The sequence below is a fragment of the Anser cygnoides genome, chromosome Z (assembly GCF_040182565.1).
Source record: "Anser cygnoides isolate HZ-2024a breed goose chromosome Z, Taihu_goose_T2T_genome, whole genome shotgun sequence".
In the NCBI taxonomy this organism is placed as follows: Eukaryota; Metazoa; Chordata; class Aves; order Anseriformes; family Anatidae; genus Anser; species Anser cygnoides.
The window spans coordinates 63,282,155-63,296,643 of record NC_089912.1 but is presented as its reverse complement, the minus strand read 5'-3'; the positions used below and the strand labels follow the sequence as shown (position 1 = coordinate 63,296,643).

At 54.9% G+C, this 14,489-nt stretch overlaps 1 protein-coding gene across 2 annotated transcripts in view; it reads right to left on the bottom strand.

The window, feature by feature from the left end:
* CNTFR (ciliary neurotrophic factor receptor) overlaps window positions 1-14,489 on the bottom strand; it is a 178,071-nt gene that overhangs the window by 72,215 nt on the left and 91,367 nt on the right. For both annotated transcript variants that reach the window (XM_066988073.1, XM_048048546.2), the window contains one exon: window positions 4,750-4,831. In XM_066988073.1, coding sequence (XP_066844174.1) covers window positions 4,750-4,831 — 82 coding nt within the window. The remainder of the gene's footprint in view (window positions 1-4,749; window positions 4,832-14,489) is intronic.

Here is a 14,489-nt window from a genome sequence, read left to right as displayed (position 1 = left end):
TGGGAACTGCAGGCTGGGATGGTGCAGGGCATCACTCTCTTGTACTGAGCTTCTTGGACCTAGCGTAGTGATGCACCTCACTGATGCAGCCACTTGCTTTGATAAAAGAGTTCTAAAAAATAGTTATATATAAGATGAACAATGCAGAGCAGATGCCTCAGGGCTGTCAGTCACTGGGACCAGCTCTGAGCATGGCTCCAGCACCCATGAAGCCTGTTCTGGGCTGAAACAAACACCAGCTCCTCCAGGGAAAAGCAAAGGGGAAAAGCACAGCACCGTCTGTCCCTTTGCAGAGCAGAGTCCAAAAACAAGGAAAGCATGAAGGATGCCTCTCCCAAACAACCCGCCAGGCTCCAGGCACTGGTGCAGGACATCCCCAGGAATTACACACTGTAACTATACTTCTACTTCAAATTTTTATAATGGGGAATAATGGGACAAAATCAAGCAGAGAAAGTGGTCGGATGCCCCAGGCTTTGCAAACCCTGTTTGTGAAGTGATCAGTGGGAGCAAAGCTCTGATTTTTCTCCTAGGGGGTACGGAAGGATCCTAAGATAGCCTAACCTACTGAGCGGGCACTAGCAATAGATGGTAAAACCGGACGTGAGAAAAGCAGCAAGGGATGGAAGAGGGAAGAGGATCACAACCCATCTTTGAAAATTCAGCCATGTGCAAAAATAGAAATAACTCCAGCTGTGAAACAGGGGGAAAAAAGGCAAGGAAAAATCATCCCACGCTTTCTTCTCTCCCATCCCATCTATACTGAAATACAGACATTTCAAAGAGCGAGGCGATTTTGCAAAACTGCTATAGAAAAATATACCCTCCTTTCTCCCCAAACACACCCAAGGTGCCAGAGGGTCTGTAGTGGTACCGTGTCTGTGCTGGGGACCCACCTGAATCCCAGCACCTTAACTGCACAGCATTTGAATGACTGCCACAGACCTCTCGCATGTCTACAAACAAACCACGCGTCCCTGCACAAAACTAGAAACCACCTCCTACACAGAAAATGCAGGCAAAACCCAGGAAACTCCCCCAGAAGCAAAGCTACTAGTTTAACCCTGCCAGATTGATGCCTGGGGGACTTGCATGGGCTGACTGATATAGGAGGAGAGCTGGTCGCATCCCCATCAGCTGTCATAAAAGCTTGGACAATGCGGCACAGGGCGAAAAGAAGGTACCCACAGATGGTTTTCTCGTGGAGAAGCCAATTTGCATGGCTTTGCTGTGCGTTTCGAAGGCTGTTTACCGGCCCAGACTTTGTCTTAGCTGAAATGTGGGCAGCATCTCTAACGAGGCGCGTGCGAACGGGAGCTCCTGGGAGGCTTTGCAGCAGAACCGATTGCAAAAGATTAGCGCCGGGGCTGAAGGGAGCGAGAGAGGAGGGAAAGTAATGAAACAAAATCTCTCTTTCTTTTCCTTGGTTGAGGAATGATGGGGGCTAATTGCTTGTTGCTGGTGAGAAAGAGAGGAGATAGCGGCGTCTCCGCTCATCGATAAATTAACCCCGGCATGTGGCATCTGAAACGCATTCATTTCCAGAGACGTTTATCTCTTTCTCTCCTCTCCCGGGTGAAAACATAATTATTGTTTAAACATGAGTTAATTCAGCAAGGTGAGGATCAATAAAGCAGAATTACTCCTCTTTTAAAAGCAGAGAAATCTCAGCCTGGGACAGACGTGGATATAACTCCAGCGCAGCTGACAGATGGGGAAGGGGCTTGGCTTGTGGCAGGAGCCCGGGAAGGGGAGCTGCCTCCTGCCCGGGCTGCTGCAGCACCCGGCGTGATGGGAACAGCAGAGCCCAGCCACGGGCAGCCACAGCAACAGCTAGGAAGAGCTGGAATCACCCCTGCATGTACACCTTATGGCCTGCCACATCTCCGACGTGTAAACCCTTCCTATGCAGAGTTTTGGCAATGCCCCGGGGCTTTTCTCTTTCCTTTCAGGGTGCCCAGGCCCTGCTATGGAGATGTCTGCCCTGCAGGGCACCCTGCCAGCCCTGCTGTCACACGCCTTGCAGCAGGCAGCACCGCTTTTTTGCTCTGCTGTGCTTTCCCTGTCCCTGTCCTCTGGGCAGAAGTAAATCAGACACATGGCCACACCGTGCCACCACGCCAACCTGTTCCAACAGCTAGCCTCTGAAAGCCTGATCTCTTTTTCTGTCCCCTTTCAAGTCTACCCCATGCATCCCTTTTTCCTCTACTAAATTCAAGAGCATCCCAATGGCTGTACAAAGCCACCCGTGCTGGCCTGGGTCAGTGAGCTGAGCACTGTGACAGCCTGCCAGAGCCACCCAGTGTGACGGATCAGCGGTGTGGACAGATTGCTTTAGCAGCAATTGGATTAGGGCATGATGCTGCCTAAAGCAAGCACGGTGTGGGGCATCACCAGGATCAAGCCATCCTCCGGCACAAGATTGTCCTTGGGCTCTGCTCAGGGAGGGATGGAGGAACAGCAGCTCATGCAGATCCTCTCAGCTCTGACCTCCTCCACCTGAAAACTTTGGGGTTTGGGGAGCATTCCTGGCTCCTGCATCCTGAAACGTGCCCTTCACTCCTCCAGCTCCAAGGAGAAGGACCGAAGATGAGCAGCAGAGGGGTTAACACATGAACAACCTCACCAGTACCGCACCCAATGCTGCTTTTATTAATTCATGTGGCACTTTGCAGGACGCTCCAGTAATCACCAGGGTGCACGTGAGAGCCAGGAGCGGGTGGCTGGCCTCACTGCGCCGTGCTCCTGCTCACTTAACAGCTTGTCACATCCTCCTCGCTCAAGTATTCAGTGCTAATGCATCTCTTAAAGTGCTTCATGAGCTATTAAAGTCGAGCGTGCCTCAAGAGCATGATAAATGGACTCTACGCCAGTGTCTTCCCCCCACTCCAGCCAGTCCCTGCCATCAGTGGGATTAATCCAACCTCCTACCCCGCTTCCCCTGCCCGAGTGCCCAGCTGGCAGGGGATGAGTCCAGGGGACGAGGGGAGGCTGCAGCAGTGCATAGGGTGAGCTCTAGGCAGGGGAAACAAGGAAACCCATAAGGTCTCCAACACAGTGCCTCTGGGGAACAGCCAGATTGAGCGCAGCCCTGCAGCTGCCCTGCTAGCCTTCCTCCAGCTCTTATACCCAATATTTCACCCTCTCTCTGTGGACCCCGTCTCCTTTTCATGTCCCCCAGTGCAGAGCAGCCTCTCCGGCTCCTGCAGATGGAGAGAGCCCTGCCTCCCTCCACGCACTCCCTCCAGGTGCCTGTTGATGCAATCGGGTCTCAGCAGCTCCGGTTTCGAGCTGGTGCCCCAGACACCTCCCTGCCGGATGCAGCCGGGCAAGGGAAGGAGGAGGGGTGTGGGGACGGGGAGGATGTGCTGCCAAATCCCTGAACTCTGCCTGATCATGGAGCAGAAGGTGGGAATCGTATCAGCTTGCCTGGAATTGCTGCCATAAGGACCCAGGACCATGCTCTCTGCACCAGCACGCTGTAGCCAGTGGCAAAACTCATGGCCAGCACTGGCAGGGAGCAGCCGTTTGCTTCTGCCTAGACAACACATTTCCACTATGCAGATTCCTGAAATACCTGCACCTGGTGTACATCTCCCCAGGTTTGGGCCGTCATCCCTGCAGCACAGAGGGAAATAACACAGTGCATTCAAGGGATGCGCCACCAGCCTCGACACGGGCTCCTTCAAGGGTCCTGCTAGCACAGCGGGACCAAGCAGCATTGAACACAGCTCAGCACCCAGACACTTCGGGCAGACACCCTGGGAAGGAGCTGGGAACACTCCCCCAGTGCCACGCAGCAAGTTCCCTCTGTATCCAGAGCACGGCTGTCCCCATGCAACAGGGACGTGGCACCAACGTCCAGCTGCTTCATGTCCAGGCAAGCAGGGCTGGCAGCACCCAGCAGCATAAAGGCACCCAGCTGGATTTAGAGAAGCTCAGCAGGGTGCTCCGGCTGCGTTCATCAATCCCACCAAGCCCATGGACTTACAGACATCTTCATCAGAGCTAATCAGCAAAATTCCCCTCTCTCATCCAACAAAAGCAACTGCAGCCAGGTTTACTGACAGGAAAGACAGGGATATTTTTTTTGGGGGGGGCATTCTGTCCCACTTTAGCAGGGCTGCCATGGGTGACACCCCATGGCAGGACCCAACTGGCTGCCCCAAAACTGTCCTGCTCCAATCTGGACCCAAGATTGCATGGGGTCCTCCAGCTCCCAACGCCACCAGCAACTCTGAAATTCAGTCTCTCTAAAGCCCCACATCCTCTGTTCAGCTGGAGAGGCACGAGCTAGAGATGGGCACAGAGGGTGGGTGCCACTGAGCAGTGAGGACAAAGTCCCCCCCAAGTAGGTGAGAGCTGGATAGGACACCAGTGACGGTCACAGGGTCGGGCGACAGGCATCGGGGCTGCCAGGTTGCCATTTCTTCCCACACTCCTTTCCCTTGATGGTGCAGAAAATGGGGAGTAAAGGGATGGGGAAAGCTGCAGAGGTGCCCTGGGACATGCAGGGGTCTGGGCGGGATGAGGCACACTGAGGGGTACCAGTGGGCACTGGTGGGCTGCAGGATGCCCAAACCCTGCAGGAGGGGACGCACACATCAAACAGAGAAGAAAATGATGACATCCAAAAATATTGAGCAAACGCAGACAGCATTCCCAACTCGCGCTAGGAGAGAGGCTAGAGGAGCAGCACCCGCGTTTTTTTGGGACCCCCCCTGGCGGGAGAGCTGGCACAAGACTCACCCTGCTGGCTGTGCCTCTGAGCGTACACCACCACCACTGCGGCGAGCACCACGCAGCAGGCTGACGGGACGGGGTTAGCCATCTGTGGAAGCAAGCACAGGCAGGAGCAGTCAGGGTTTGCCCCGGGGGAGCTCGCAGGCAGCGCTCCCGGAGCCGCACCGTGCTGGGCAGGAGCAAGGGGACCGCAAGGAGATGCCACGCAGCAAGATTTCAGCTCAGCAACAGGGGGACTTATTGCAAAAGGAGGCATTTTGCCGGCACACGCTTCGTCGTTCAACGGCCTGTGGCACTTTCCAGCAGAGCTGCCAGCAGACCCAGGTGCCTGCAGGCTACGATTCGCCTTGCACAACTGCTGCAGTTTCCTCCTCTCCTACCCAGCTTCTCCCTCAAGATGTCAAACCCTGGTGCTGCGATCTCTTTGGCAGCTGCAGCATCACCCCAGGAGCTGCCTCCATCCAGGGAGGCAGCTGTGACCCGCTCAAGACCCTGCTCACCCTGAAGATGAGCCAGCGGGGTCAGGATCCCGGGAGATGGGGCCATACCCAGGCTCTTCCAAGCAGCAGTCAGTGCTTAGGGTGTGCAAGGTGCAGATCCCGGCCCGATACAACTGCAGCAGCATTTCTGGGCGTGCAAGAGACAGAGTGACCCTCGCTTGTCACGCAGCACCTCCTCTTGCAGCTGGGGCCGATGGAGGGGACCTGAGGCAGGAGGTAGCTGCTGGGGACGGCGATGGGGAAGGGCCCAGCTGCCAGCCCGCCCGCCAGGAGGTGAATAGCACCGTGTGAAAAGCAAATTACACCTTCAAAACCGTTTAAACCTCTCTAATCTACAGCGCCGTATCGGTAACGCGTGGAGGATTGCCTTTTAATCTGGAACATGAGTACGGGCTCGTTAGCCAGATGGCATCCATTTAGACCTAAATAAAGGGGGAGCTGTATCGGCCAGCAAAAAAAAATGGCAAAATATATCCCGTTACCTAACACAGCCCTTGCATGGAGGCCAGATGGTCCCGGGTTCGCAGCAGGACATGAGCCTTTGCAGGGCAGGAGGGGAAGGCGAGTGAGGCTGGCAGGGGTAGCACCAGCAGGTTTTGGGGTGCAGCTGGGCCAGCCTGGCCCCAAATGCCTCTCAGGGGTAGGGATTCTGGGAAGGATTAGGGTGACGAAAATGGGGAGCCCAGAGAAGGGACAGGGACATTGCGGTGGCCTCACTGCTGGATTTGTGGCTCTGGGTTTGCAGCGTGAGGGCTGCGTCACCACAGCACGGATGCACCAGCCCCAGCCCTCCCTGGTCACCTTGAGCAAATCGCTCTGCCCATGCCTCAGTTTCCCCGCCTGTAAAGCAGAGATAATGAAGGTGACCTTCCTTGGAAAGCTCCGAGCGAGGCGCACTAAGTGCTAATTACAACATCGTTATCATTCCCTCTGCTTCTCTCCTGCTCCTCCTTTGCCGTGCACGCTCCCCGCTCTGCATCCTCCACGTGTCCCCTGCGTCCACCGTGCCGCAGCTCCCCTGTGTGACACTGCTGCCACCCCAGCGCCCCCATCCCGCTGGAGATGTCCCCAGGGGCTGCCACCTGCAGGACGGGACCCCCCATGCCCCCCCAAAGCATTCACCCTGCTCTCTGAAGCATGAGGTCTGCTCGTTGTAGCCTTAAGCCTCAGTGCCAACTTGATCCCAAGCATTACGCTCCCCATCTCGTACCTACAGGTCCTCCCGGGGACCAAAGCCACCTTCCCTCCCTGGCTGCTCCTCCTCTTATCAGTCATTAAAATAATTGCTGCTGTCTCTGCCTTCGTGCCTGGCAGCCTCACCTGAGGCCAGACCCGTGCAGAGACAGGTACCACAGGGAGGTGATACCTGAGGGTGATGCAGGTTGGCTACTGGGGGGAAAGAGAGAGCAGGGATATGGCCAAAGTCATTTGGAAGCCCCCAGACCGTCAGTGCCAGCACAGAGATCTCACCGCTCGGCTGCCTTCCCCCCTGCAAAACTTCATTTCTTCTCAGAGACAAGCCCTGCAGCCAGGCAGGAACCGGAGCTATTTCAGTGTGAAAAATCTAGACAGAAAACCAACTTTTTCTCACTTGAATCGCAATTTCCCATGCAGTATTTGCTTTGTTTGCCTGTTTTGCCCAAAGCCATTTTTTTTTCCGAGCACATAACAAAACCTCCACAATTTCTGCAGATGCTTCTAATGCAAATTTCCATTTACTGCGTGTGCTCATTTAATGGTTTCTCTAACAGAAGCCAGCACCCTGGCAAGCGGGTGCACGGGACAATGAGCAGCAGAGCCCCAGCCATGCTCAAACAGGTGGGTCCCCAGGCTGCGTCCCTGTTCTGGCAGGAAACATATGAAAGGTGATGGTGGGGAACCGCATTTATTACACAGCAAGCCCAGCGGTGGGGAACTCAATCTTCTGCAGAAAAACAGTTTGGACAATATTTGCTTTTGCCCCTGTAGTGAATCATTTCTTGGCAGGAGAGGGGAAAGTGGAGCTCTGATGGTCATTCTTAGAAGCTGATTCAACGTGGGCATGAGCACGGTCCCCCTCCGGCAGCTCTCAGTCTACACCAAACGCATTTCTAGCAGTGCTTCCCCTGGGTTGGACCAGGCTCTGTGTAAGCAAGAAGCGGCCATGTGAAGTCCAGAGGCCACCCCAGCAAGCAGGGTTGAGGGCGCAGCGATGTGCCATTAACTGGGGTGGTGTGATGGGGTGGGAGCAGTCCTAGGGCTGGCAGCAAGAGCGAAGGGATTGTGTAAAGAGGCAGAAAGGAGGGTGCACAGCCCCAGGGTCCTCTTCTCCACGGGCAGAGGGACAGATCCTTTCCAGCTCCTTCTTAAAATGATCCCCAAAACCATGGGGACACTTGCTGGTACACCCAGCTGAAAACCACTCAGCCAGCCTGAGCGCATCTGCCAGAGATGTGCAAAAAAAAAAAAAAAAACCCACCCTAGTTTCAAAACCTCACATTTGCACGACAAAGCCTTCTGTAGGGAAATTCCCCCCGGCTTTGCTGTTACAGGGCCCGGCTCTGAAGTGGTGATCCAGGAGAGAAAAAAAGCTCCATTAACTCATTTCCTCCCCCTGCGGCTCCGCTGCAGCCTTGCCAAGAGCCTTCCACGGGCTCTCCGCAGCGCCGGTGCTGCAGGCGCCGGCCGTCGCTGTAGCCCATGTACTGGGTCTGGTAAAACCACCACAGCCCATCCTGCAGACACCAGCCGTAGCTGGTGGGGACCTGGGGTGCCGCCAGCTCCTGTGTGAGACGTCCCCAGCCCTGGTCCCCACGGGGGTTGCATCTCTCGTGGCAGCAAGGCAAGGGAAAATAGAGGACTTGTTACTCAACAACTTACACGAGAGGCTTTGTTAACAGCCCTAAAACCTCGCCTCGCAGTGCCCCATCAGCACCGAACCTCATTTTGTAGCTTAAGAGGAGAGAAAAGACAGGCATTGTCATCTCCTTAATGTGTGCTTCACAAAGCCTTACCTGCAGGGTCAGCCCTGCCGCTTTAAAGGGCTTCTTAAATCTAACTCAAGCCCCGGATACCAACAGGGTGACTGGTGGTGCCCCCCAGAACAAAGGTGGCACAGGGACTGCTGGGGCCAGCTGAAATTAATTCGCTCCCTGCTCTTGAAGACAGTGGCTTTCCTCCCTCTACCTCTTCCCTTTCCAGAAGGAAAGAGACGGGCAGAAAGTGAAGGGAAATCCTTCAAAAAACATCCCAGCTGCTTTGGTTTGATGCACATTGATATAGCCCCAGGCTTCCACCAGTGCGTTGTCAAGCTTGGAGCCCTGCTATGATGGCTCAAAGAGAAAGGCAGCTACCAGAGCTTCCCACCATGTCCATGAAGATGAAGGAGGAGGCTCTCCTGGAGGCTGAAGCCAGAGCAGCTTTCCAAGAGGTTTCCTGCAGAGCCCGCCAGTTCCACAGGGAGCTGTGAGCATTCAGTTTCTCATGAAACTCCTGAGATTCACTGGGGAACTTGCTCTTGGTGAGCTGGTTTCAAGGACAGGTAATTTCTGGCTTGTGTGGATCACAGGCATGTGACGGGCAGGGACCCGAGACCTCCAGGGAGACCAATCTCAGTCATTGCCCTGCATCTGGAGGGGGATTTCACCTCCAGGAACAAGGTGGGTGTCTCTCCCCTTAAAACAGCCCCTGCCAAATGACAAAGCGAGCCCTAAGGCGTCAGGACACTGCAGCCCACACCCAGTCCTGCGGGGGATCGTGCTTGCAGCGTGGCCCCCTGCCAGGCTCGTCCTCGCTCCCCGAGCATCACACAAACACGTCCCTGGGATCACCTCCAGCAACCCTGCCTACGAACAGCCCCTGGATCCGCAGCCATCGTCCCAGCCTTGTGCACGGGCAGCTGCCTGCCACCGTCTGTCCCCTCTTCCTGCTCAGGGGGATGTTTCCTGCAGCTTGTACCTGTCCTCGCCGCCGCCACCGCGCAGAGCAGCCTATCTGCAAGCAGAGGGCAGCGGTCCAAGCCCAGCCATCTGTTCCAGCGGTGATAAAAGGCAACACAAAGCTCATCATACTAATAAGCGATGCACATCCTCGTAACTGGGAGAAAGCACGGGAGGGAGGGAGGGAGGGAGGAGGCTGAATCCTCACAGGTATGGGTTGCAGAGAAACACTGCCCCCAAGCCCCTTCTTCACCGGCCCAAGTGCAAGGAAGCTCAGGTCAGCAGCCATAAGCGAGCCCCAGTCCTTCATTCCCAATAGGCTCAGGCAGCCTCTGAGATGGAGGAAACAACAGCAAATGAAGTTTTTGTCGCTGTTCCGCGTTCTCCCCCTTTTTACCTAACTTTCCTCCATGCTGAGCGTTTCCTGGCTCCCCGCAGGGAGACATCGCAGGAATCAATCAGATGTCTGCTTCCATTAAAGAAATGCCACAGACGTTTTTCTGGAGCCTCTGTTAGAGTGGGTTCTAGGGTTTTGTTTTATTTCTGTAGATGCTTCTTGCAGAAGCTACCCCTATGCCCCCTCTGCTACCAAAACCTTGCCATGTAAACCCATTACAACCTCACATCAGTGACGGGCTATGCTGGTAGTTCTAGTATTTCCCAGTTCCTCTGCTTAGAAGCTGGAGAAATCACCCAAGATCAATGAATTTTGGGGCAGGTTCTGCACATGTCACTTCTCCAGGCTGTGACTGCAGCAAGAATGAGCTCTTGGTGTTGCACTGAAATTTAGTGCTATGACTTCCAGTCTTCGGTCACAGAAACAGAAAATTCATTATGGGAAAAAAAAAAAATGCCCCATCAAGCAAAAAGCTCCAAATTTTTCAGAAAGGCCCTGCTGTTGTACTCTCTGTTCAGTTTGTGAATTCCAGGCAAACACTTGCACCATTTCTTATTTTTGCTTGTAGGGCAGCATCGCTCTTCAATTTCGCCCATCATTTTGCTCAAAGCCCTGCTTTTTGCCCTGAGGACAGTCTGTGGCCAGGCTGATTTATGAACTCCCGAACACACCTTAAAAAGCTCTGGGGCAGAGAAAGGCATCACAGCGTTAAAGTCCAGCCTGTACCATAGTCACTCTGTCCTAAGCGAAACAGAGAGGAAAGGGAAAAGCAAAATTAAGGAAGGAGGAATGAAGCGCTAACACTTTGCATCAAAAAGTCCTCGCATCCTTGCTCTGGCATGGTCCTGCGTGGAAACACAGAGCTTCAAAGAGTCCCAGTTGCGCCTGTGTTTGCTTTCTTAGTGCAGGTGGATCAGGCTGTCCCATGCCTGGTGCACAGCAGGGCTCAGGAGCTGCAGGATACGTGGCCCTGGTACCCCTGGGAAAGGCTCCTCACTCATTTCTGTGCTCCCGCTGCGCTGGCGGGCGTGAATTGGATTTGTGATGGGGATGTGGTGGTGCTGCTGGCCAAAATCCCAGCACAGCCGCAGCCTTGGAGAGAAGACAGCAGGAGGATGGACAAAGTTTGCCTTCCAGATCTCCTCCATCAGCTGGCTGTGGCACGGGGCAGAGCGGCTGCTGCATGCACCCGTCCCCTGCACGATGGCACACGGGGGACAGCAAACAGCACCACGAGCCCCCCGTCTCCTCCACACCCCAGCCCACCCATACTGTGCAAACAACCTCCCTCCCCATTTTGGGGAGGGCACAGGGAGGTGCTGGGGGCCTGCTGACAGGTGACCCCCGCCATCGTCCACAGCGAGGGGCTCACAGCCCACAGGCCATAGTGGGGACAGAGGCCACCCCAGGCAGATGCGACCTGGGGACATTTGTCTGGCACCTGCTGCAGTTTCTTCATCCCGTTGGCCTCACATGTCTCCTGGGGGCTGTCCCCAGATGCCACAACAGCCCCCAGTTTTTGGAGCAGGCAAGCAAAGCAGTGAGCAGGGGGAAAGTGAGGCACAGGGCTGCTCGGAGGTGCCCTGAGGGTGAGAAGAGTGGCAGCACGGGGGGGGAATTATCCATACCTACATCGGGTCGGCGATGCCAGCAGCACCTTTGACAGACAGAGGGATGTGCCACAGAGCCAAATCCAGGGACAGCACGGGGACTGGAGTAACATGCCTGCCCCCCCTCCCCACTAACACCCTCCTGGGAGACCACAGGGAAGGAACCAACCCCTTTTCTTCAAACCCCCAAGTGTCCCCACCTCGCCATGCTCCAGCAGCTGCCTTGCTTGCAATGTCAGCAGGGTTTCCAGCAGGATCTGGCCCCGCAGAGCCCCCCCCACTGCCCCCCAGCATCGCTGCATGCAGCTGCAGGGGGGCACATGCTGGAGCTCCCCCCAGCTGGTGACGCCAAAAAGGCCGGGGGCTGACGCAGCTCACCTGGCTTCCAACACGTCTTTAGGGGGGGTCCTGACACTGCACCCCCACAGGTACCTCCGAGCCCCCCCAGACCCTCACCCCGGGGTCCTGCTGCAGCCGCACCAGCAGCGTTTGCTGCGAGCAAGCAGAGGATGAGGAGGATGAAGCAGGGCTGGCCCGAGGCAGCTGCGCCGAAATAAAAGGCTCAAAAGTCCCTCACCCAAAACTACAGGAAAATTTAATTACCAAGGACAAAACACCATCTGTTTGTGTGGACTGTGACCTCACGCTGGCCCCTGGCTTTAACAGCTCTTAAATTAGCATGTTTGTTAGGGGGTATTAGCTGTTTGACATCAGGGAAGCCGTTCCCAAGGGGGCGAGGAGGGGGGACGGGGTGGTCGCGCACCGAAACGCGTGCCTGGGCAGCGTGGCGAGCTCGGAGGCGACGGGGCAGCAAGGAGCAGCCTGGAAATGCATGTCCTCCGGGACCTCAGCCAGCACACCCTGATAGGAAACGTCCCCCAGCACTGGTAAATGCCACTTTGGAAGTGAGGGTCCCTTCTGAGCACGGCCCTGGGTAGAGGTGATGAACTTTGGCGATCCCAAAACCAGCCGCTGCCAGCTGAGCCTGGGCACCAGCCCCTGCTTGGGCGACAGCCTCAGCTCTCAGCCTCTTTCCAGGTCCACAGCCAAAAAGGAAAGAGAGAACAAGATGTATGCTCCGAGGAAGATTTTGCAACTGGAAGCCAGCAATTAAATAAATACTCAATACGGAGGAAATATGGTTAAAATCAAATTTGTTTCCAGCCCTGCAAGGGAGGGAAGATGCAAACACTGGTACCAAGCCCAGGAACAGATTTATTCCCCAAGTGATGCCAAATTGGGCATGTCCTTTATTTCTTCCTCATGGTTTATGGGGTACAGTATCCGTACTACCTTCCTACCTACCAACACAGGCTGCAGCAAGCAGAAGACGGTCTGAAGTCAACCAGGTTATCTGAGAGAAAAAACAACCCAGCTGGGAGATGTCCCACTTAGTGAGATCTCAGCAGCTTTTTCCTTCAGCACCTGCATCGTGCTCTGCAAGCCCTGCTCCTCTCTGCCAGCCCTCCTCTCCTATCTCTGTGTGGAGGGGATTTGAGGAGCCAACGTTCGGCCACCTCCAGCTTTCCCAAGGAAATCGGTCCCTAGGTGAAGAGGAGCCAGTGATCTGCACGCGGTGTCTGGAGGCTGTCCAAGGGTCTGTCTGAGATTATGCCCCCCCAAAATGAGACTTGTACCTATGCTTGCGAGCCTCAAACTCAATGGCAAAACGTGTCAGCCCAGGTCTGAGACTATGTTAACCATGAGAAAACCAGAGCCACTTTTCTAACAAGAGCACATCAAGCCGCCTGCCCCACGCACTGTGCAACACAAAGCTTGAGCTCTGGAGGAGAGCACGTATGGGGAGCAGCGGGGAGGAACTGGGAGACCTTGCAAAGAGAGGATGTGCAAGGAGAGCATGTTACACATCCCCCTGACATGGCACGGGGCCCGCAGGACCTCATCCCTCCTAACCGAGAGCTCTTTCAGGAGTCTTCATCCAGGGCCAAGTCCTCTGCATCCATCACAACATAAATGACCGGGGCGCAGCTCTCACCGCCTCTCCCCAGGAGGAAGAAAAAGGCAAAGCCCCAGCGTGAGGTGGAGGGGACGGGGCCTGATCCAGCCCTCTCCCTCCGGTGACCCTATCCCCTCGGCGGCCCCGCCACCGCATCCGGCCCCGGGGGCCGTCCCCTACCTGCACCGCGCTTCCAGCAGCTTCGTGGCCAGCCAGATGCAGACCATGTGTGCGCTTTATCTCCGGACCCTTCCTGCAGGCTCCAGAGCCTTCCACTGCAAAAAAATAAAACCCAACCCCACATCCGAGAGTCCCCGGTGGCCGCCAGCCCCTTTCCAAAACTCTGGCTCGACGCGATCCGCCTGGGTAGGGTTTGCTTTTTAATTAGAAAATATTCATCAGCGTTTAAAAATGAAATAATAATAATAATATTAAAAAAAAGTGTCAACCAGCTGGGGCTGCAAAAGCCGTGGCGTTTTGGCTCCCGACCGAGCACTTTGATAGAAAGGCTCCTTGGAAAACGCCATAGAAAATATTTAATTTCTCCCAAGGCCTGCATATGGGGCTCATCACTCGCGCATATTACACAGGAATATTCATGTGCGCTGGCCTCCTGTTACAGGATGACGAGGGTTCGCCGGTGCAGCATGCGAGAGGGGCTCCTTCCTTTCCCTTCTCTGTTTTGGAAGAGGAAAGCACTGCATTTCACCTTCAGTCCCCAGCCATTCCTCAACGGCAGAAAAAAAGGGAAAGGTGAGCCAGAGGCTGGTCCACTCGCATCCATCAGCCTGCTGCGCTCGCTTCCACTGCCGCAGGGCAGTGCCATGGATGGGCAGCAAACAAGGGGAAAACACATTTCTGTGCACATTTCTGCCCTGGGTTTGTTCCTTTCTCATTGCCATTCCTGTTCCCACCCCACCTGCATGGAGGGGCCCATCAAACCCTAGCTCTTAAGCACACACGTGAAAAGGAGTCATTAAAAAAATACTGAACTTTCCAAACAAAATTTCACAATGAGTTGTTTGTTCCCAAATAACACTGTACTCACACATGCACACACACACACTCATTATCAATTTTGTTGTGTTTTTTGCAATCTTTCCCAACCTGAGAGGAAGTTTGGTGCCAGGTACTTTCCTAGGCAGGGTCAACTAGGTCTCACTAGGATGAAAAATATTCCAGGAAAACGAACAAACAAACAAAAACCCTTAAAGCACATCTGGAACATTGCTATTGTTTTGTAGGCTCTGCTACACGATGGACATTGGTGATTTCCAGCAAAGGGCCATCACAGCAGTCACACAGCTCATGGGGATGAGGAAAGGTCGAGAAACAGGGCTTGGCCAGCCTGGAGAAGGTATAGAT